General features: G+C 45.3%; 1 protein-coding gene across 1 annotated transcript in view; it reads right to left on the bottom strand.

Annotated features, from left to right (window-relative positions):
• The window catches only part of Cachd1 (cache domain containing 1), a 220,652-nt gene that overhangs the window by 8,389 nt on the left and 187,793 nt on the right, over positions 1-24,470 (bottom strand). Inside the window, exons 14-26 of the mRNA XM_055629005.1 lie at positions 22,206-22,348; positions 21,374-21,555; positions 20,135-20,245; positions 14,628-14,750; positions 12,805-12,904; positions 12,599-12,715; positions 8,657-8,817; positions 8,224-8,310; positions 6,738-6,854; positions 5,495-5,646; positions 3,669-3,830; positions 2,592-2,669; positions 1,864-1,965 (exon numbers count right to left, since the gene is read on the bottom strand). Of these exons, the coding sequence (XP_055484980.1) occupies positions 1,864-1,965; positions 2,592-2,669; positions 3,669-3,830; positions 5,495-5,646; positions 6,738-6,854; positions 8,224-8,310; positions 8,657-8,817; positions 12,599-12,715; positions 12,805-12,904; positions 14,628-14,750; positions 20,135-20,245; positions 21,374-21,555; positions 22,206-22,348 (1,635 nt within the window). The remainder of the gene's footprint in view (positions 1-1,863; positions 1,966-2,591; positions 2,670-3,668; positions 3,831-5,494; positions 5,647-6,737; positions 6,855-8,223; positions 8,311-8,656; positions 8,818-12,598; positions 12,716-12,804; positions 12,905-14,627; positions 14,751-20,134; positions 20,246-21,373; positions 21,556-22,205; positions 22,349-24,470) is intronic.

Here is a 24,470-nt window from a genome sequence, read left to right as displayed (position 1 = left end):
CTCGAACCTGCTTTAGTATTCAAAAGAGAAGGCCCAGCGCGGCTCAGCAGAAGAACTTACTCCAAGGTTCAAAGGATTCTTTTGCAGGGGAGGGAGAGGGAGGGCAGGAAGCCAAGAAACTGAAAAATTCAAGTTCTGCTTCGGTTCTCCATAGAAACCCGAAGGTTCTACTTAGTCGGTGGGAACAATGTCATTCAAAGCTCAGCATCGCATTTTGCAAAGGGAGGCTGTGTCTCTGCAGTGGTGTCAGAGGGATGCTGGTTGCTTGAAGGGATGTCATCTCCTGCGCTTTTTTTTTTTTTTAAATACAAATAGAAACACTGTTTGAAAGCTCCCCCCTTCTTCTTTGAGGATAGGTGTGGGAAAAGCCAAGACCCCCCCCCCCCCAAAAAAAAAGGTTGAAGTGACTGTCTAAGCATACACAAAAGCTTAGCTCTGTGGAAACTGGACAGCGAGCTTTAAAAGTAAAACACTCCTTCACTCTGGTTCTGTTTCTGAGTAACAGCGGCAGTGACGCTCACAGACCTCACAGACCCGACATGCCTGCTGTTCCTGTGACAGTGAGCAACGCCCTGTGGTGTGGTGGGTCTTTGGGACAGGGGCGTGGGCTTCCTTTAAGACGTGGGGTTTGCTTGGCACTTGGCACCTCGGTCACACACTCACTCTTTTCTTAGCCACCCTTTCAAGGCTCAGACGCAAATGTTCCTTCAGCAAAGCTTTTGAGCCTGGTGGGTGTGGCCAGAGATGGGGGTGGACCACGGTGGAGGTTAGCCTAGCAAGAATATACGTTGGCGACGCTGACACTGGTTCACCAGCAACACAAGGTCCGAGGATCTAAGGGTGGCGTGCTCTTAAAACGTTTCCCCACAGACTCAGGTTTTGGGTACTTGGTCCCCGGTGAGTAACATTATTTTGGAAAGTTCTGGAAACTCTGGGGGTGTGGGTGGGACCTGGATGCAGGAAGTGGGTCGGCACTGGTGACATGTTCCTGATTTATATTATTTCTGACTACTTTCTGCTGTACTTTCCCCTCCTCCCTCCTCCCCGGACATGATGATCACGCCTGTCTTCTGCCACATTCCCCTGCCACTGTGAAGCTTTACTCAAGACACAAGCCTACACGATCCGGTTGCTTAGCAACCAAACCGAGCCCTCTTAAACCATGAGACAAAGGAATAATTCCTCCCTGAAATTGTTCCCCCCCCCCCAGGTCTTTGGTCACAGCTATGAAAATGTATAAGACACATACTTTAAAAAATTACATTTATTGTTGGGCAATGGTAGTGCGTGCCTTTAATTCTATTATGCAGAAGGCAGAGGCAGGTGAATCTCTATGAGTTATGGTCTAGCCTGGTCTACGGAGCAAGTTCTAGGGCAGCCAAGGCTAGACAGAGAAACCCTGCCCTCAAAACAAAAGAAAACCCTAGCAACAAAAAAGTATTTATTTATTTGTGTGTGTGTATGTATGCCTGAGAACTATGGTGTATGGATGTGAGAGGGTAACTTTCAGGAATCAGCTCTTTTCTTCCATCACATGGTCTCATGGATCAGACTCAGGTTATCAGGCTTGGCTGCAGGAAGCTATCCATCGAGCCCTCCCACCATCCCCTATGTTTCTGATGGAGAAAAGCTTGAAAGCAATCTGTGTGGCCAGGGCCATTGAGCTTGTGCCTGGAAGTATTGGGACACAAGAAAACCGCCGTATACTCTTCCCCAACAATGTCTTGCTTGGGCACATCCTTGGGGAAACTCTGTCAAAATAAGTACAGAACTGGAAAAAGAGAGAGAGGGAGTCTGTGCCCACTTCTTGCAGGCGTAGTCCAAGCCCCCTGAGGGCTTCTAACGCAGGAGGCCAGGTCTTACCGTGATCGCTTTCGGTCCCTGAGCGTCCCCAGTAGCGTCGCCTTCTTTCCGGACTGTGTGCGTGTCGCTCCATAACCGCAGCTATGAACCGAGTGTTACTGACTGCAGGAAGGCAAGAACAGAGAACGTCACTCCTGCGCCGGTACCTTCATTGTTTCAAGCCCCTTGCTCACTCACTCACATGTTGGAGTACTTATTCTTTGAAGAGTCAAGGTAAATAACTTTTTCAGAGAATTCTCAGGACGAGGGGAGCTGACTTAGAGTCGATGCAGGGAGAGGGACTCAGCCATTCATCTCCAGCATGCATCAGGAGGCCAAGGTCTAGGTAGCTAAAGGCCGATGAATTTCAACATCAACAGAAGTCTCTTTTAATAAAGAAAGCACTTTTCTTTTACTCTGAATTGTGTACACTAATTAAGGGAATTAAAAAAAAAATGTATCCTCGAAAGTTCTCTTTCTTAAAACACCACATTGGAAAAGTAATGGGAGGAGAGGCTTTAGGCCAAAGAAATTGCAAAAGATAAACATAAAAAAAAAAAAAATGGCTTTTGAGTTATTCTGAAACAAAGCAGAAACCCACACTTGTTCCTAGGAAAAATGGGAGGAAAAAAAAATCCACCATGTCAAAGCTTCTGAAATTTTAATACAAGCCAAAAGGACATGAGAAAGAATATTTATTTTGGATTAGCCTCCCGCTGACACAAGCTGCAGAGGCAGTGGATACTCACTGATGCCCCTGTCTTCGTGGCTGTCATCGTCTCTTTCATCTCTGTCATTCTCCAGGTTGGACATACGCACTGACATTTCTGTCCATCATTAAAAAGAGAGAAACATGACTATTTAATCAAACAAAATCATCGGCTTTAATACCCCGCTGAGCGCTAGCCTGATGGCTGGGTGACAGCATTCCGTCAGGAACGAGTTCAGGGCAGGGGAGGGGACCGAGTGGTGGGAAGAGCTTCCCCTCAACATGCTGGGTTTGATCCCCAGCCCCTCATGAAATAAAATAAAACAAAATAGAAAAGAGTGAACTTGCAAGAGGATGAATGGAGGCCCCTGTCTGCTATATCTTTTTAGGAAGAGGTAGACAGAGACCAAGGAAGACGAGAGTGAGCGAGGAACACCTGGAAATGAGCTCTGGAGAAAGAAATGAAACTGACGGAGGCTCACTCATCTATAACCTTCCATCAAAGTGCTTAAGCGGAAGAGGCGGAGGCTTGACCATCACTGTCATCAGGCAACCCTGGGGTCAACAATCCCGAGTCTAGTGTAATCTACCCAAAGCACATGTTGGGGTACCTCTGTGCTGTGCTGTGTCAGGGCGGTTGTCGTAACAGTATCTAACATCAACTTGTCCCTAGTGCTGAGTTAGGTGGCCAGGGTAACTTTGAGTCGAGTTTACATCCAGGAAGGGCAGGTTGGCACATCTCTGGGAACTTCAGGAAGAGCGGGGATGGTTTTGAGGTTTCGAGTACAGATGGCACACTTAAACTTTGGCAACAAGGACATAATTACAGGTAAACTCCTTTGTAGTTGGCTTTAATGATTTCTCCTGTCTCAAAAGGTCTGATTACTCAAATGTGACCATTTGTACTCTGTGCAACAGAACTGATTCTCTTTTTGTTTGTTTGTTTGACAGGGTTTCTCTGGATAGCTGCCCTGGGAGTCCTGGAACTTGTTTTGTAGGACCAGGCTGGTTTGAATTCACAGAGAACCACCTGCCTCTGCCTCCAGAGTACTGGGATTAAAAGGTGTATGCCACCACGCCCAGCTTGATTCATATTCTTGACCATTCTTGCACTCACCTTGAGCAGCCAGAGGCGACATGTGCTGGTGGCTGCGGCGGTGAATCTGGTGGCGGTAAGCATACACAGCAAGGACTAGTACCATGATGCAGCCCATGATCCCTCCGGCCACCGGGCCCACGGGGGCACTCTTGATCATGTTCAGTGTGATCACCTCGTCACCTTCAGAGAGTAAACGAAAGGATGCTCTCCGTCACACTCTCCCGAGCGCAGGGCGGTTGGGAGGGATGGAGGGAGGAAGGTGAGATGGGAAGGACCAGAGGAGGATGGGTTTGGGTGGATAGTGGCACCGAGTTCTCTAAACTCCTCTCTGATGCTCGAGGACACGGGAGAAGAGACTTCGTTTAATGCCTGGTTCTTAAATGTTGGCTGCCACACGGAGCCAGAACCCCAATAATGAAGGCTGCTGCAAAGAGCGAGCAGATGGAAAACCCGCTCACACACATGAGCTGCTTGGTGCTGACACAGCCCTGGCTGCTCTCTGAAGAGGAAACATCACGCAGGAGCGAAAGGCAAGGTGGGTTGCTTTGAAGGACAGAGGAACTACCTACTGTGCTTCACAGACCAAACTGCAGAGGTGTGGCCTCCTGTAGGCACAGAACTCGACCCTTTGGAGTGTGCTTGTGTGAACTGTGCCCTTACCTAGTTCCATGGTAACATCACAACCCCACGTCCCCACAGAAGAGACCATCTCCCTCATTTCTGATGATTTGACTCATTTGTCAATTTTGTGATGATTTAGAGCAATAAAGTGGGGGCTGGGGAGATGGCTCGGCGGTGAAGAACACTGTTTGCTCCTTCAGAGGTCCCGAGTTCAATTCCCAGCAGCCACATAGGTGGCTCACAACCATCTATCCCCTGTAATGCAGGCGTACATCCAGATAGAGCACTCATATACATAAAATAAACAAACAGTAGAAAAAAAAATGAAGCAACAAAGTGTTCAGTAGAAATGGCACTGACTTTGAGTTCTTGATAATTCCTTGGGCTTGTGATAACGGAGGATACTCTCTTCATATAGGCTATGGCATTTCCCAGCCAACCGTGGGCTCACAGTTGTTAAATAACCAGCAGTCTGCAGCGAACTGTGTTAAGTTATATAAATTCAGTGTATTAAACACATTTTGACTTTTTTCTTTTTTTTTTCCAACCCAAAATAGGTTTATGGAGCCAGATGTTCCACAAGTTGAAAAACATCTACATTATCTAGTGGCTTAAATATGGTGACTCTACATGCCAGCTAAGAACGAGGACATGGTGCCGACTCTGGGAAAGACACTTGAAAAAAAAAAAAAAACAATCTAATAAGAAATGCAGAGTCTTCCGCAGTACTCTCAAGGACTGGTGGCCTGATCCCAGGAATGATTGATTGTGTCCTCCCCTACCCTGACAGCTGCTAGAGCAGCCTTGAGCAGCCCTGGAGTCTGCTGAACCCATTGCCGCAAACAGGGATGCGACGCTGAAGATGCCCACCTAGGGAAGGACAGACAGCACACTGCAAGATAGACAGCACGCTGCAGGCCCTGTGCTTCTGACGGCTGGGACGCACATCCAGGAAGACTCCAGAGTTCAGCCGTGGGGAAGTCAGAACAAGCTTTATGGGAAGGAATTCCAGGCTTTCAAAATTTGGCAGCATGGCTGGCTGCACACTGCAAGGGTGTGAAGCCAGCTCTGAAGGTAATTATCTGCCTTGGTTTTGCAACTAAGGATGACTGGCAAACAGAACGGGAAAGTGGGGCACAGGGTTATTAAGATTTCGGTCCCAGGACACAGGCGGAAAATTGCATTATGGAGTCAAATCATCCCGCGGCCCTGAGTCAACATACCGATGGCTCCCATGTCATCAACGTAGGGACTTTTGGCTCCCACGATCCCCCCGAAGCATTCTTTCTGAGGTGCACAGTAGGACTTGTCTAGGTGAGTCTTTCCGTCACTGTCCACCACACACCATTCACAGTCCAGCACCCCGAAACAGTCCCTGTCAGATCAACAACATTTCAGAAAGCAGCACTGGCAGGAGGGAGGTGAGCTGTTAGCCGGATTTCAGGGCTCCGCCTGTTGCACTGATTGCACTGCGCAGCTACCTGGCAAGTCCCTTTCCCTACCTGCGGGTGGCTAGTGCCTGCTTCTTAGCACTCAAGAACGAGAGGAGGCCAAGTGCTCTCTGAGTTGCCTTACAACCTCAGCAGTTGGATTAGTGTGATCTTGTTCAAAAATCATCTCAGGAGATCAAAGGCAAATGGCTCCCAGGTTTGTTTGGTTTTGGTCTAACATGACTCATGTGTGTGGTCATTTTTGTTGTTGTTGTTATTTAAGGAAGAAAATAATACATTCAGGAAATAGTAGTGTGTTTAAAAGAGATGTCCTAATTTCCATTCTCTTAGGCCGCATGTATGGTGACGCTCCTAAGAAATGACACCAACGGCAATACTGCTAAATGCAGCCTGGTGCCGATGTTCATCAGTGGTAGGGTAACCCTTTCCATGGCTCAACCAAACTCAAGGCTAACTGTGCCCTCGGTGCCCTCACTTTGCCTGATCGCATAGCAACCAGAGCCATGGAGAGCTAATTCCCCTCCCCCAGATCTGCCATAGCCACTGCCCCATGCCTAATCCAAAACCCCTAGAGGGAAGCAGCTTGCAGCAGGGGACACAGGGCTGGTAGTTCTCGAAACTGCCCCAGAGCAGAGATGCTTTCTAGGAAGGGAAAACTGCTGAGTTTTGAAATACTTCCCAGAGAAACCCTGATGGCTGATGGGTCCTGTTCGGAAGCCCAGTACATGCTAATCCCTTGCAACATCTCTTGGACTTTGCTCATTAAAACAAAACCAAACTGAAAATATCCAACCTACAGCAGAGGCAGAGGCCTTTTTTATAGCCTATAGCACAAATGCTAAATTCTTGTAACCAGTGGGAATGGAACATTTCATCTGGGCAACAAAAGACTTACGGTGTAAGCCTTCCCTCCCCCAAAAGGACGTGTCTTTAAAGCATGCAGAATGGGAACCCAAGCACGGGCTGCAGATGCTCAGTGGGGCTGCTACGTGCAGACTCCAGGAAGGTCTCTTACCCACTTTCCATCCTCTGGTTGCACCTGCTGTTGACACACTGGTGCAGAGCATCTTGCAGGCTGGGGTCGATAGCTGTGTATGTCACTGGCTCCTGGTGTACCTCACAGCTCGGGTTTCTATGCAGAAAGCAAGTCAGGAAGTTAGTGACAATGGTACTCATGTACCGGACATCTAGGTCCTTGATGACGTCAGACAAATCTTGAGTTTTTATATTTGCATGAGTTGCTTGGCCACTCAGTGAGACCTTGGGTCAAAGCATTTAACTACTGGGTTGTTTAATTTGTTTATCTTTGTGTACAATAGAAATAATATATATGTGCTTATACACACGTGAGCATGCGCAGGTGCCTACCTAATATCGTAAACACTCAACACAACAGAAATGTATAATGCCGAATTGTGCTCAACCTTCTGTGTTCGCAACCCTCCATCTTCCTTTTCTGAGGGAATGACTGAATAGTTCAGTGAGGATCCCTTTCAGATAACCTTTTGCTACGTCTAACAAATCTATGTTACGTTGGTTTACAGATTCACACAGTACTGGGTGTCCTAGGAAAGGAATTCACCTAATCATTAAGAACTTATCAAGAACTTAAATAAACAACACCATTTCATTCATGAGCATATGAAAGCACCTGTACGTTTGTCATACAGTTAATTAAGACAAACAAACAAACAAACAAAAAACCCACAACTGATTTAGTGTACATAAAGTAGTGGACACATGGCAGACACAGAAAATGCTTGTCTGATTCTCATATGGCTTTTTTGTTTTTATTATGTTGGAGTCTTTCTCTGTTACGCTCTGTTTTTTTGAGGCGGGGTCTCTCACTGAACCTAGTCCTCCATGATTTGGCTAGATTGGTTGGCCGGCAAGCCTTTGGGATCTGCCTGTCTGTTCCCAGGATTGTTGGGGTTACAGGCACACACCCCTGCCTGGCTTTCACAGGAGTATGGAGAACTGTACTCAAGCATTCATGTTTCCACAACAAGAACTTTACCCACCGAACCAGCTACCCAGTTTTAATACTGCACATATGCTCTTTTCCCCCAGCCCCCCCCCCCCGACAGTTTCTCTGGGTTACAGAGCCCCGGCTGTCCTGAACTCACCCTGTAGACCAGGCTGGCCTCCAACTCACAGAGATCTGCCTGTCTCTGCCTCCTGAGTGCTGGGACCAAAGGTGTGTGCCACCACACCTGGCCACACATATACTCGTAACATTTCACAGTATATATATTTGAACCTCCAGGCAGACACTATTTGAAATCTGGCTCACTTCCTCATTAAAGTACTTTTGTACACTCTTAACCCAAAACAAATTTATAGAAAAGACGTTAATGATAATATGGAGATTATATTTATACACACACATACACATGGACATGCACATATACAAATATAAATACACATAGGTATATATATATATATATATATATATATATATATATATATATATATATTTTTTTTTTTTTTTCTTTTTTTACCTGTTCTCTGCATTGGTGAGGTTACCAGTGCACTCATTGACCTCCAGGGGGCACTCGCAAGGACATTCACATTCATTTTGCTCCATTCTGAAAAGCAAACAGAGAATTACCAGTCAGAGGTAAATGTAAGCAGGATATCATACACACACCAGGGGATTAAGATTAAAAAAAAAAAAAAAGAAAGAAATCCTTTGCCAGTTACAACTGATGGTGAAAATGAAGCCGTGGCCCAAGATTTAAATTGCGTTTGGCCTGAATCCACAGCCATGGTGCCAAGGTCCTGGGAACAGCTCAGATCTAAAGGCTTCTCTCTGTAAACCTTGACCTCCCTTCCTCAGGACAAACCCCCCCCCCCCCCGCCACCACCCCGTCTACTCAAAATGCCCGGCGTTGGTTAAAATACTGCGCAGTCCACGAACGGAACCCAGCCCACCTGTGGCAGTTGAGACAGAGCCGGTCCACCATGCTGCAGGCACAGAAGGCCAGAGAGTCGCAGGTCTCGTTGACGATGCCGACAAACGCGTTGGTCCCCGGGATCCTCGTCAGCCGGTACTTAGAGCAGTGGCTGCCGTGCACAAGGTTTGTCAGGTCCCCCTACGTAAGAGAAGAGGGGTCACAATGACAGGCAGCAGTGCAAAGAGTTGGCTCCCGCCCCCATCCCTCACTCTCTCTGGTTTTTCCAGACAGGGTTTCTCTGTGTAGTCCTGGCTGTCCTGAAACTTGCTCTGTCCATGGAGCTGGCCTCAAACTCAGAAATCCTCCTGCCTCAGCCTCCCTAGTGCTAGGATTAAAGGCATGGGACCAGCAACTTGGCCCTCTCTTGCAGAAAAAGACAGAATAGCTTGGATTGTGATTATAAAAGCATCACACAGCCATTGTTCAACATTTCTAGTGTTTTTCAAAAGGTTTATTTTTACATATGTGTATGTCTGTGTTTGTGCCGTGTGTATTTGTGGCTAGAACAGAGTGCTGGATCCCCAGCTAGGGGAGTTACAGGTGGTTGTGAGCTACCTGACAAGGGTGCTGGGAACCGAACTTGGGACCTCAGGAAGAGAAGCAGGAGATTGTGACCACTGAGACCTCTCTCCGGCCCCTACAGGCACTGCTTAAAATGTGACTCAGAGACCCCTGCTTGTTAAAAAATTTGTTTTCCTCACTTTAGTGAGGAAAAAAAAAAACAACAAAAAACTACAGATAATTCTATAGTCAGATACAATTTTATTTAATAGCTGGTATATATTATTTTTCATCTACACTTACATAAATATAAATTTTCACAGCTAATTTTGTTATACTTTTTATTTTTAAATTTTATTTCATATGCATGGTTGTAGTGCCTGCATTTATGTCTATGCACCGTGCCAGTGCCTGGAGCTGCAAAGGCCAGAAGAGGGCATCGGATCCTCTGGAACTGCAGGTACAGATGACTGTGAGAGGCCATGTTTGGGCTAGGGAATGAACCCAGGTCCCCTGGAGGAGCAGCAAATGTTCTTAACTACTGAGCCATCTCTCTGACTCCTAGTTTTATGATCTTAAGAAGAAAGATAACACTGTCATTGGTTATTGCTAACTGTCACTTAGTGTGTGTGTGTGGGATTAGCTTGATTGTGCTGAGGTGGAAAGACCCGCCCATGGTGGGCGGCACCATTCCCTAGCTGGACGCTGGACTGTGTCAAAGGGGAAAGGGAGCTGAGCAGCAGCAAGCATTCATGAAGTCATGCTCTCAGCTTCGTGACGGTGGATGCAGTGTAACCAGCCATGTCCTTGACTTCTAAGCATGATAGACTCTAGCCTTGAACTGTGTGGGCCAAAACAAACTCTTGGGTCTTTCATTGCTTTTGTCAGAGCAGAAAATTTGTTTCAAGAGCAAACCATGCACTTCTTTCCTTTGGTTAACAAATCTTTCTGCTTCCTAGAATAATGCACATTTAAGGAACAAAGGTTCTTTGAGAGACTGATTGACTCTCTACTTCTGCAACAGTGGAACTTCATTCCAGGGCTGTCAGCTTCTAGGAGACCCACACCCACACACACCCACACACACCCACACAAAACCCCTCAAATGCTGTATTATGATGTCATGATATGATCATCTTTTTGCATCTGTGTAAAATGTCTTAGGCAAATTATTTCAACTCACACCTGTGTCCATGTCATTCATCTCTTAAAATGTGTGCGACCAGGAGCCCAGCTGGTTAAAGGCTGTGGCGCAGAGTGGGTTCTTAGGTTCTGGTGATTTTTGCCCTGTGTGGAAGACACCCATTTCTGGGACATGTGTTGGTATAGCTTGTTATGCAATAAGCTCCACTATCCAGAAGGCTCTGATTTCATTTAGAGAGAAGACTTCAGCTGGTGAAAGATTATCTATCTAGCCTGGTGAAACAGTTCATTGGCAAAGGCACCCCTCTGACAGCTCGAATTTCATGTTGGGAATCAACATGGTGGAAGAAAAAACTGACTCTTGAAAGTTGTCTCCTGACCTCTACACATGTGCTATTCTCTGTACATCTGTATACCCATGCATAACGCAACCTAAAAAGTAATAATGGATAAATTGTTCTAATTCCCATTCAACTAGAACGTGCCTTTAGAAATGTTTCTACTCCAGCCTTGTGGCTTTGCCTGCAGAGGACTCTGGGAACCACTGTAAAAATGAACTAGATACATAGAAAGAGGCAGACTTTCATATAATAACTGTCCCAGCTTCCCCTCATTTTCCTGCTCAAAATGTGTGTGGTGACACTGTGGACACGGTACTTCAAAAGCTCTTCGTTTTCACTGGGCAATAGCTTTTCACATTTAACTTCGTGATACTTAGTTGAAGATTTTCCATTTAACCCAGCGCATTAAAAATCATTTTATTTTTTGAAAGATTTATTTATTTATTTTTAATTTTATGTGCCTTGGTGTCTTGCTTGCATATATGTCTGTGTGTGGCGGGTGGGGTTCTAGATCTCCTAATTCTGGAGTTACAGACAGGAGTTGCCATGTAGGTGCTGGGAACTGAACCCAGGAACAGCCAGTGCTCTTAAGCTCTGAGCCCCATCTCTCCATCCTGAAGGTTATTATTTTTTTTTAACTGCACAGTTAATGACTGACACACATGAATTCCCAGGTAAATTAAAAACTTGTTTCCCATGAATCAGTTTTTGAATGTCAGTTCTGTCGCCCCATACCTTCCATTTTTGTTCTTTCCAAACTAGGATCATTCACAAATTTTCAAGTTACAGTTAGATGTTTAGCCATGTAAATTTTGCAGCAATTCAAAATACATAGAAAATTCTAAGCTACAAGAACAAACAAATGTTCTCAGGATGACTTCCAAAAAATTCCCCATGATGGGGGATCAAGGATTGATGTAGGCTGGCCTTTGGAATTCAGGCAGCCGAACCGTATCTAGGAGACAGGAGCACATGAAATCACAGACATCTGTACAGAGAATGGGAACAGCCCTCAGCCGAAACTTCAAAGGGATAAGGGATGAGTTTTCTTAGTTTTCAACTTGACTGCATCTGGAATTAGCTAAAACCCAGGGACATTTGTGAGGGAGTTCTTTCTTAATTAAATCATTTGAAGTGGGAAGACCCTGTTCTAACCCGGATCTCTGAGGTGGGAAGATCGACTTTGAATGTGGGCCGCACCTTCATAAGGGGTATGGAAATAGGAAGCCCTTGATCTCTCTTTCCTGCTTGCTCATGTTCTCACTAGCAAGTCTGTTCCATGGAATTAGGGCCTACTCTCTCGGGAATACAGCATCTACTGAAGACCAGCTGAGACATCCAGCCTTGTGAACTGAACAACTGCTGGATTCTAGAAGCTTCTATTCGTAGGCAGCCATTGTTGGATTAGCTGGACCACAGCCTGTAAGCCACACTAATAAATTTTCTTTCTCTCTCTATACTATATTCATTCTAAAAGTTCTGTTCCTCTAGGGCAGTGGTCCTCAGCTTTCCTACTTCTGTGACCCTTGAATACAGTTCCTCATGTTGTGGGGACCCCCAACCATAAAATTATTTCCATTGCTACTTCCTAACTGCAAATTTGCTTTTGTTGTGAATTGTGATGTAAAGGCATGATAGGCAAGATATCTGGTATGTGACCCCTGTGAAAAGGTCATTTGACACCCAAAGGGGTCACACCCACAGGTTGAGAACCACTGCTCTAGGGAACTATAACTAATAGAGTTGGGGTATTAATCAATCCTGTGACCTTCAGACCGTCCCTGTCCCATCCTGGCCTTTTGCCCTCCAGTTACCACAGTGAGGATTTTACTGAAGTCCCTCTAGATCCCGTGGTTCTGTGGCAATGGATCAGGCACGGGCCATTATTCCATTCACAGCTCCCGAAGGAGCTGGTGTGCTCGCATGTAGCTTACCACCAGGCTAGTGTTGAACTTGTAAGATCTCTGCACTGTCCGGTCACTGAAGCTGTTGCACAGGTTCTTTTTCACAAAGTTGGGGTGGTTCAGGATGTCGTTTGCCACGAGGGGCTCCTGACAAGGCCACAAGACAGAAGACAAGTGTCACTTAACACGCTCCTAGATGTTGCAGAATGGAGCTGACCCACTTGGCTAACGAATACCTTGTGGGTGATGTGTTGCTGCTCCAGAGGTGCGTGACCTTTGGGATCAACGAGGGTTGGATGAGCCACCAGGTAACCTCGGTCTTCCATTATGAAGCACCTGTACCAAAAGAAGTGATATCTGTTACGCATGAGTGGCTGCCATGCTTTCAAAGAACACTTGACCATACCTGCCTTAAAACAAACCGCATTTATCTAGACTTATGGGGGAAAAAAAAAAAAAAAACAAAGGCAGGCTCGTTGGCGAATTTTCCCTGAGGTGATAGACTACTTGGCCTCCAGCTTATGGTAAGAGCTCTGTGGTCACCTGTATAGCTCATAGAGCAGTGGCTATCAACTTTCCTAACGCTGCAACCCTTTAATATACTTCCTCATGTTGTGGTGACCCCCCAACCGTAAAATTATTTTTGTTGCTGCTTCGTAACTGTCATTTTGCTACTGTTATGAATCATAATGTAAACATCTGTGTTTTCCGGTGGTCTTAGGTGACCCCTGTGATAAGGTCACTTGATCCCCAAAGAGGTCACGAACCACAGGTTGAGAACCACTGTCATAGAGGCTGTGCCCCGTGAAGTGTGAGGAACATGAAACCTTTTGCAAAGATATTAGAAGGAGAATGCTCTTCTTCTTCTTTTTTTTTTTTTTGGAAGAAAGAAGTAGATACGTATCTATAGATACAACACTGAGTACATATAAAATGATACTTGTAGGGGGCTGGAGGGATAGCTCAGCTGTTAAGAGCACTGACTATTCTTTCAGAGGGCCCAAGTTCAAATCCCAGCACCCACATGGCAGCTCACAACTGTCTGTAACTCCAGAATCCGACACCCTCACATAGACATACATGCTGCCAAAACACTAATGCACATAAAAGAAATAAATTAATTTAAAAAAATGATACTTGTAGGAACACTACAAGAGCTAGAACAACTTTAATCAAGGTTATGTTCTGCTTTCTTCCCCTGAGCATTAGTCACAGCAGAGGCCAGGATGCCTAAATGCAGCCATTAAGTGCCAACGTGAAATTCAACGGTGACAGGAAGCGTGGAGCACAAGACTGAACTAAGAAGCTATTTTTAAAGTATCCTGCACTGAATCAAGGGAATGCCCTTGCTTTGTTCAGACATTTTCCTTTTGAAATTCAGGAGGCAAAGTCTCAAAGTTCCGTGAGCCTCTTCCCGGGAAAGTGTAAAAATGCAGTCTAAGCAGCTGAAATTTGACAAAGATTGGCTTAATGACTCAGTTTAACACCAAAAGTGCTGGCTGAGACAAAGTGCCCTTTGGTCTTCCCAATACCAAAGTTGAGGGGAGCTTCTAACTCCTGGCTCCTAGAGAACCAAGGCTTTGGGGACCCTATGCTATTCCTCTTTCTATGGACTGTGTGTTTGCCTAAATAATAAACAGCACGAACCTTTGCAAAAAGGCAAGAAGGGCGGGGAGATACTCAGTGGGTAAAACACTCGTTCGCCTTGCAATCGCCCAGACCTATGGAAAGCTTAGGGCAGTGGCAAACATCTGTAATGAGAATCCTTGAAAGCTCATAGGCCGGGGAACCTGCTGTTTGCGGCCATCAACTATGGGGACCTTGTCTCATACATCTAAAGTTGTCCCGTGACATCTATATGTGCACGCACACACACACACACACACACACACACACACACACACAGACACACAGAGAAAAAAGGACAAAGAAGACAACAATAAAAACCTGTTTTAATAGGACACCCAGGCCCTGGACTCTATTTCCTGCAGTCTCCACCTGCCGCTGATCTGTTCTTATGTTGGGAATGGACAGGAAGCGGTGGCTCTCCGGGGCTTACCTGATTTTGTTGCCACCATCTTGGTTACACACTGGCAAGAGGTCCATCAGCACCTTGTAGAAGTACCTCAGGGTGAAGTCGATGCCCATCACAGCCACAGTGTGCCCGGAAGACAGCTGGGTACTGCACAGGAAAGAGACCAACAGGAGTAAGAGCAAGAGGGCACGGCACCCTCCGCATTTCCCAGCCTGTAACTGCTGAATGACTGAAAACAAAATTTTAAAAGATTATGTATATTTGTATATATGTCTGTATGCATGTATGCATGTGTAGTTGTGTGTGTGCATAGGTACACGTGGGTACATGCTTGCACAGCGACTTGGGGGAGTCAGTTCTTTCCTTCTACCACGTGGCCCCAAAGTCAGGTTTGTAGCAGGTGCCCTTATCATCCATCGCATAGGCCCTACAGCAAACTTCTGGAAAAGAAACCTGAGTGGCTGCCATTAATTACTTCCTTGGTTTCGCTGGAAGGGAAACAGGCCTCTCAGCGACTGAGCGAGCACAGTAAGGCCACACACTTATCAAGAACACTCTCCAGTTTCCTTTCCACAACACCACGGTGGACTCCATTTAGAACACTCATCTTTAAGACTGGGTCTTCTGTGTTGTGGGCCAGTACATGCCCTGTTCCATAGTGTTATCACTCCTGGAGGAGACCCTGCAGGTTAAGGCCGGACAGTCGGCCTGGCACTACTTTTGGTAGACATGGGATCAAGTCCTGACCCAGCTGGCTTTATTTACGTGGCTCCTGGATGCTATCTGGCCTTTCTAAAGCTTTAGTTTTCCTTATGAAAGAGGAGAGAATGGCAGTACCTCTAAAAAAAAAAAAAACAAAAACAAAAACAAATCAGCCTGCTACTGAAATTAAATGTGATAGTGGCCTTATGTTTAGCTGCCTTGCCGACATGCGGTAAACACATGAGAAGCCGGAGCGACTAACAGGAAAACAGCAGGGCTTGCCCAATGTGGACTCTTAAGGGCCCAACGGCTATTACCACCTACCTGCCTGATAACCAAGAAAATACTGAAAGAAAGAACATGACGTTATTCTGAACTATTTCATGATGTGTCTTTTTCCTTTCTCTCCATGGTGCTGGAGTTGAAATCTGGGGCCCTACTGCAGGCTAGGCATGTGCTCAACTAACTGAGCGGCATCCCAGCCCGCTCTCACAGTAATCTTTATTTTTATTTTCTGTGTATGTGTGTTATATATGTGTACCGTGTGCACGACTGTGTTAGCTGGCCTGGGGGTCAGAAAAGGAGATCATACCCCCTGGCATGGGTGCTGGGAACCAAACTGGGCCTTCCGCAAGAACACGTGTCTCTGACTGGAGCCTCTCTCTAGCCCCCTTTGTGGTAATTTTTGGAGGCTCTATCAATGCAAGAACACTGAAGCTTGGAAGAATGAGGCATCTGGCCAACATAAAGGAGTGATCAGTGTATACCTGGACAGAAACTCACTGTCCAATTCCAAAAGCACAGAATTTTAGTCTTTAAGTCAGATCTGGAGGGCTGCAAGCAGTTTTATTTTATTTTATTTTATTTTAATTTACTTTATATCCTGGTTGTAGCCCCATCCCTCCTCTCTTCCCAGTCCCACCCTTTTTCTCTTCCCCTTCCCCTCCTTTTTTTCTTCAGAAAAGGGGTGCTCCCTTTCCCATTCACCCCAGTTCATCAAGTTGTATCAGGACTAAGCGTGTCCTCTTCCCCTGTGGCCTGGCAAGGTAGTCCTGCCAGGGGGAAGCAATAAAAAAGCTGGCAAGTGAGTCCACGTCCAATGCAGTCCCCACTTCCCTTACTAGTGGACCCACATGAGGCCCGAGCTGCCCATCTGCTACATCTTTGTAAAAAGCCTAGTTCCAGTCCATGGATGGTCCTTGGTTGTTGCTTCAGTCTCCACAAGCCACTCTGGGCCCTGGTTAGTTAGCTCTGTTGGCTTTCTTGTGGCCTTCTTGTCACCTCCCAAATTTTACCCGGCCTACAAGATGTGCAGGGATAAAGATAGAGCGGATTCAGCAGAGATTGGGGGAATGCCAAGCCAATGAGCCACCCTATTGAGGAGTGCCAACTCCCAAAACTATGAATGAGACTGCTAAGTATGCAGATAGGAGCCTGTCAGAGTTCTCCTCCGAGAGGCTCTACCCAGTAGCCCCTCAAAACAGATGCTGAGACTCATAGCCAAACACTGGACGAGGCATAGGGAGTGTTGTGGAAAAGTGGGAGGAAAGAGAAAAGGACTTGGCTGTAAGTAGTTTTATTTAATTTCTGTGGAAGAAGCTAGGAAAGAATTGTAGTTTGTATTTTATGAAGAAAAAAAATTAGTTTAATGGTTAAGAGACTTAAATATCACCTTTTCCCTGTATCCACAGCAGTACCCGTGGCTGGCTCTTTTCTAAAATACTATGTATTAACTTCACTGAGGAGTACTGCTCAGGTATTTTGGGATATGCTCATTTTATTTCTAAACTTTCTCTGAAGGGCAGCTCTCTGTGCCAGTAGACTCAGTAGATGCTGAAGTTAACAGCTTGCATCTTGCCCATGAAAGCCTAGACCTGTATTTTTATCTGAATTGTATATAGGTATACTGGTACCATAGCAACTCAAAGAATTTCATATAGCTATCTAGCCAATGGTAATACATGTATATGATTTCCATTGCTGAGATCATGTGACCTGGCCCTTTATCTCCAGTAGTACTATCATACAGAAAGAATGCCCAATTGTCAGGCTACTAGAAACACTTACTGGAGACTGGGACAGAGCTCCCATGAGTGACTGGTGAGCACTGAGTTAGCAAGCCCTCCTCTACCTCTTCACCAAAGCACATCTGATACCAGGGCTGAGTGGTTGGGCTTCAGATAAGTGGAGTTAGCCAAATCAGCACTTTCTTCTGACCAATTCAAATGCCCAAGTTCAAAGCTTGAATTGCACGATAATAAAATAACTGCTATTTCACTTGGCACTGTCAAGTTTAGTGCTGAGCATTTTCCCAGGTGTCACTTCTTTTTTTTAAAATAGGATTTTATTTATTCAGTTAATGTATGAGTTCTATCTGCATGTACGCCTGCATGCCAGAAGAGGGCATCAGATTCCAGGATAGATGGTTGTGAGCCACCATGTGGTTGCTGGGAATTGAACTCAGGACCTCCGGAGGAGCAGAGTGTTATCGGCTGAGCCATCTCTCCAGCCCCCCAGGTATCACTTCTAATCCTTTGCCCCCTTCCCATGCTCCAGGCATTGTTCTATGACCTTTATATATTATTTAATCTGATCATTAAAATAACTATTTTAGATAGGCTCTAATGCTCCCCTAGCCTAGTGAGAAAACAAAACCAAAAGGGACTATTTAGAGCCACACAAACCATAAACACTAAGGCTACTTTTATTTAGATATATCAGGGAGGGTAGCACATTCCCAAGCCAGCACTTCTGCAAAGCCTGTCTATCAGTGTAAGGCCACAGGAGCTTTGCTGAGCAACAGACTGGAATGCCGACTTGGATTTAAACTGTGGCGAAAGAAAAAGTCACAGCTCTAAATAGTTAAATTGCACCCATCTCAACAAAACATTCACGCGATGGGGCCTTTCACAGTGACTTCAGTCTAGGACTGAAAGTGTGGACTTCAGTTGTTGTTAAAAACTCACAGGTTAAATGGGAAGGTGCCCAAAGAAGAGATCTGAAGTTGTCCTCGTTGGAAAATTCCCTGTGTTCCCGTCATGCTTCATTTGAACGGACGCCATAAAGGTTGGCAGACAAAGCCGAACAGATTTCTCGTACCTATCTAGCTCTCAACAAAAATGCCTACTACACACAGACCCAGAAACTCGTGAACTGGCTCATGTACCAAAAAGATACAACGGAAGGCAAGGCTAAGAAGCGGCCTTGACAACAAGCTGCCGAGGAGGCCCCACAGGGACAACTCACTGGTATCTTTGAAAGGCCACCTCACGCCCCTTTTACTGTAGTTAAAGATGAGGTGGGTTCTGTCCCCGGAAGAAACAGTCCACTTACTTTTCCTAAGACTGTATGGAGGGGTGGGTGAGTGTATGCCCACCAGATGGCGTGCTAACGGAAATACTGAAGGATGAACTCCGAATGACAGTAACTTGCTGCTGTATGACATCTATGTTATGGGAGAAGCTGACGGTCAAGCAGAGTCCATTGACCTCTAGTCGGCATTTGGCTGGCAGCAGGCATGGCTTTCCGTAGAGACACGGGCCCAATGCTGGAATTCCACCTCATTCTGCTTTCCGATTATTATCTCAGTGAACTGATGTCTGAGGAATTCTAACTAGGATCGGTCATCTGGTGAATAATGGGCACCAGTGAAGAGAATCTGCTTCCTCTATATGGCAAGGCTTCATGCCAGGTATCATTTAAACGATGGTCTTTCTTGGTTGCTTTGAGAAAATAGCTATTTGTATAATGACGGGATTAAAGCAAGGGGCCTTCCTATCCGAGCTTTCCCTGATGTTTGTGGCGTCAGGACTTTAAGTTGTAGAAAACAATACGTTCTAATAATATACGTCCAGCAGTACTGACATTAACCAGTACAACATTGGTTTTTCAAAAAGCTCTTATTTTTAAGAGACACTTCCAAAAACACGAAACAGAAAACCAAAGCAAACAACTGACATAATTTTAAAGAGTCAGATACAATAGAAGTCTGATGTCCTGGTATACCGTTCCTCATTTAAAGAAAAAAAAAATGCTCCTTTGCTTGAAAACAAAGCAATAACTCGAGCAATAAAAGCAGTCATGCTCTTGCTACTGTTAATTTTCCTCTCTGCATGTGCCTGTGTGTGAGGAAACTCAACTTGAGCGTGCGACACACTCAAGCCTTCTGTGTGGGGGTCTGAGGTTGATAACAACTGCTTTCCTTCCTCCCTTCCCACTTGACCTGCTGAAGCAGGCCCTCCCACTGGACCTACTACTTATTCACTTAGTCAGTCTACCTAGCCCACTTGCCCCAGGGACTCCCCGTTTTTCATCCCTTGAGTACTGGAATTACTAGAGGCTGTCACATCCACCCCGAGGTGTTTTTTTTTTTTTAATTTATTTATTTACCTTTATTTTATGTGCATTGGTGTTTTGCCTGCATGTGTGAGTGCGAGAGCATCAGATCTTGGAGTTATCAACGCTTGTGAGCTGCTGTGTGGGCACTGGGATTTGAACCAGAGTCGTCTGGAAGAGCTGTCAGGGGTCCCAACTGCTCAGCCGCATCCCCAGCCCTCTACCTTGGTTTTTATGTGAGAACCAACTCTCGATGGATTTAGAAAGTGACTGAAAAGGATTGGAGAGGTGGCTCAGTGAGCAAAGGCGATTGCCACCAAACCTGATGACCCCATCCCTGTGCCCCAAATGGTAGAGGGGAACCAGTCCCTTTCTGCAAGTTGTCTCTTCCCCTCTACGCATGCGCACATGCACGCACACAAACACACATGAAACAAACTAATAAGTGTAATTTGAAAGGTTTTGAGTGACTAAGACTTAATTAAAGTAAGTACCTGGATGAATGAATCGTGTGACTGATTGTGACAACATAGCCAGCTCCTCCAACATCTAGGTAAGGACCAGTCAAGGAAATCAGCCCTGGATTGGCCACCGCGTGCAGATACCTAGGCCCAAGAAGAGTCAGGTGATTTTTAGGCATAAACGACTCTGTAAGTTTCAAGGGACAACTGAAACTGCAAACAGTGGGTTTGTACCTCTAAAACACCTAGTGTAAGCTGTGCTGATATTGTGCTAAAAAGGAATCTTCCTTAAATTTAAACAAACAAACAGGTTTTATGTGTGAGCGTTCTGCCTGCTTGTTTGTATGCGCACCGTGTACATGCCGGGTACCTGCAGAGGCCAGAAGAAGGTGCTGCATCCCCGAAACTGAAGTTAGACATGGATGCTTGCCACAGTGTAGGTCTGGGAATTGAGCTTGGGTCCTCTTCGAGAAGACTGAGCCATCTCTCTAGCTCCTAACTTCTTGTTGTGGAGCTGGGGCTTGAACTCACGGCTTACCCATGCTAGACAAGTGCTCTATTACCGAGCTGCAGTTCCACCCAGATTCTCACCTTTTATGTCTGACAATAGCACCGAGATAGAGTTGAGGAACTTGAGATTTTCTGTTCTAACATACTGGACTCTGAGCTTTTACTGAGACCTGTACTTCAGATGACCCAGAGGATAATTAATATAGAAGGAAGAAACCATCTGGGGTTATGACAGGTGTGGATCGGGCATGAAGAGCTGACCCCTGAGGGAAGTGGTTGCTACCCAATACAGGATAAGGAATTCTGTTCTTGGCTCCTGCTGCCTCCCTGCTACTGTGCCTGGCCAGAAGTGGCGTGAAAATAAAGCCTAGAAGTAAAAGACTATTCTGCAATTGATATGTGTTCATTTCTCATAGGTCATAAGTGAGCTGTGCAATTTGATGCCATAATTCCATGGAGTAAAATAAAGTATTTAATTCAAGATGACCCTCCAGGCATGAGGTGGAATCAAGCAAGCCCTAAGGGGTTCAACATGGACATAGATAAAGCATTTCAGTCTCAAAATTTCAATAGAGGGATAAAAGTACTGCAGTCAGACAAAAATACCCCACAAATCTGAGATTATTTTTTAAAGTATTGAAAATAACTTCACCCCCGTGGGAGTGTTTCTGTTATGAGGGCCTAACGTCACCTTATTGTACATACTCATCATGTCTCTCCAGGCCTAGGAAGAACTGGGAACTGAAGACCCCTAAGACTCACCACTGTCTCCGAGTGGGATCAAATGCTTTGTCCATCAGGGAACCGGGATAAATTCTGAGGACGCCATTGGGCGTTGCTATGTAACGGCGGACAATGTACGTGTTCAGGCTGCTCATTTCCATCTGTGTCATCCATTCATCTGTGACGTGGCTGGTCGCCATTACTTCATTTCTGACAGAGAACTAAGAAACAAAGGAAGACATTGCAGGCCCCTTTTTAAAAAAAAAACAACAAAAACAAAACTCACATGAAAAGAGTGTGGGCTGCTGGCATGGCTCCCCAAGGTTCTCTTGCAGAGAAGCCAAGCCCAGTTACTTCTTGGAAACCTTTCCACAGCAGATGGATGCGGCCAAACTCGGTGAAAACAAAAGCTCACAGAACACAGTCATGGGAGGTGTGGCTATTCGGTTGTTCACCTAGCCAGCCTGTCTCGGTTTAAGAAAATTCCTGTGGTGAATCATTAGACACACAAAACCCTCTCTCTCTTTACTGCTTGACTATCATATTTATCTCAATGGACAGCAGATTACTTCTTTTCCATGGGAAAAAAAATGGAATGGTAAACAAATCTCTGCTCTCTTTATCACAGCCCCTGCTCGGAAAACCCCAGTGGGTATGAGACCTGCAGTAGAGTCTCCATGTGGCTCACTGGGCTTCTTAATCCATCAAAAGGCTCACAGCTGACTCATCTGCCCCAGGGCACACACTCTGCCTTTTTGGCTGTATAGGTCCAGATGCAAGTAGGGTTTGATATTTCAAAGGTTCCTGGCCAGCACCCTTTCCTGGGCCGGTGGAAAGGGTCCCCAGAGAGATGGCCTGTGCCAGTAGGTACCTTGAGCCCCGGGTTAGCGATGAGGCGAGTGTTGTCACTGAGATAGGCTGTGTAGTGCTCCACCATGCGCTTGGTCTCTGGCTGGCTGAGATGCTCGTAGGGGGAGGAAAAGCTGCCGGCAGACAGCATGACTGTCGGACTTTCTGAAAGAGACCCCAACAAAGCAGGCCTCAGAACACACCAAACAAAAGCGCCACTTAAACGGTGGCTTAATGTCTTCCACAAGGACACAAAGAGCTTGAGAATGAGGGCAAAGAAAAAGGGAATGAAAAAAAAAAAAGCCACATTCTCTCCCTTCAGGGAGCTTATGGTCCTGTGAGGAAATCAGGATGGGGAGGTACCCGAAGAGGCACAGATGCTAGATGCAGAAATCATGAGTGTCTTAGATAGGCCAGCTGTGAATGTGTTAGCAAGGCGTGTGTGGCACAGACATGAAGCCTGGCTGGACAGAATCGGGGCTCCACCATTTCCTGGCCATGAGATGTTGGGCAAGCATTTGCCAAGTGGGGAAAGGAACGACACCAGCTCTCCAGAGGGTGGCTGAAAGGTGTGTTACAGCGTGCGCATCAGTGATACCTGTTCATATGCACACCAGTGTCGTCATTCAGGAAGAAGAAACACGAAATGTTGACATCAATGGAAAAACCAAATTAAAAAAAGTTATTATCACAGGTGGCCGGCAAATGTGGCATAAACAAAGCTTATGGAGAATATCCCCTGTATACATCCCTAAACATTATTTCTAACAGTGAAAACTAGTTTCCTATTTGAGACAAAATCCTTGCAATCAATCATAGTAGGAAACTAAATTTTCTGTTTAAAAGATTTTGTCATTCAACCTTACCATATTTTTCTTTAATTTTATTTCTTTGGAAACAGGTCTCACTGTGCAGCCTTGCTTGGCCTGGAACTCTCTCTTTGCAGACCAGGCTAGACACAGATGTTTGCTTGCCTCTGCTTCCTGAGTGTGTAAAAGCACCACCACGCCAAGCCTTACTGGATTTTAAAATGTGTTATGAAGCACTGCCTTATGCTCACGTCACATGAAGGTATTTTATGACACCATCTTATCTCATTAATGCCTGTTTTTTTTTGTTTGTTTGTTTTTTTAAATCTTTTTGATGTCTCTGGCACATAGTGCTTCAGTGTGACCCGATGAGCTTTTATGTGGTGGACAAAGAAACCAACAAACAAATCAAACCGAGCCAAACTCTAGAGGTAGAGCCCTTCCGTGCCTTGCATCCGCTAAGCCCTGAGTCAGCAGACGGAAAACAGTACCATATCAAACACAAAGCTCGGTGTCTAGGAAGTAGACATACAAGCTTATACACTTATACATACATATGTACACAATACATACATAACACAAACAGGCCAACTGCCTAGGAACGTACTTTTAAACTGCTTATTTCTTATGTTTCTCATTCCTTTTTTGTTACATGTTAATGGTCCTGTGTAACTGCCACTGCTAATTGAAACAAGACTGTCCCAGAGGAGCCCAGTGGTAATTCAATGTCATCTAAATGCAATTTAAATTTTCCTGATAGCCAGAAAAGCAGAAGAAAATAATTAAACGAATTGTGAAAATACACTTCTGGTATATTAAAAATAGGATCATTTCAGTGCGTAATTAATATAAAAAATAGTAATGCATATCCTACTTTCCATACATCTTGATTTTGAAGTCCAAGTGCTCAACAGCTAGAGGTAGCCAATAGTTAACAGATTGCAAAGTGTAGCGATGAGAAAGTAAGCACACGAAATTTAAATATTCAGGCTGTTGCTTCTTTCTCACCATGGACTAGAACACACATCCTGCCCCCAATCTCAGGGCAGGGCCTCATTTCTGTCAGCAGTAGCGTGCAGCTGGTTGGCCCAGAACTTTAAAGTCTTACATTAGCTTTTCAATGAAGCATTTCATTAAAATGTGAAAAATTATGTTCTCTTTCATATAAAACATAGAACATAAGCCCCGAGCCCCAATCAAAACAAACAAACAAATGTAAGAGGCATCCTGCTTTGATTAACATCACAGGTTCCCTCTCAACTGTTGACATTTTTGAAGTGTGCCACGGAGACAATCACTTAGCTTGGCCTGGTCTTTTGGTCTCACATCCAGAAAGAATTTTCTAGAAGGGAATTTAGAGGTGGTACTCAAGTTCCAGGGTTCACATTTGGAACCCAGAAAATGGAGACTCTTTCCTTGATCTCCTTCCAACCTGTGTTCTTCTACTCCGTTTGCTGTGTAGTAGTAATCATTAACTT

This window comes from Psammomys obesus, unplaced genomic scaffold (assembly GCF_907164565.1).
Source record: "Psammomys obesus unplaced genomic scaffold, mPsaObe1.curated_primary_1811, whole genome shotgun sequence".
Classification (NCBI taxonomy): Eukaryota; Metazoa; Chordata; class Mammalia; order Rodentia; family Muridae; genus Psammomys; species Psammomys obesus.
The sequence above is the reverse complement of the archived record's forward strand: the minus strand, read 5'-3'. Positions and strand labels throughout refer to the sequence as shown.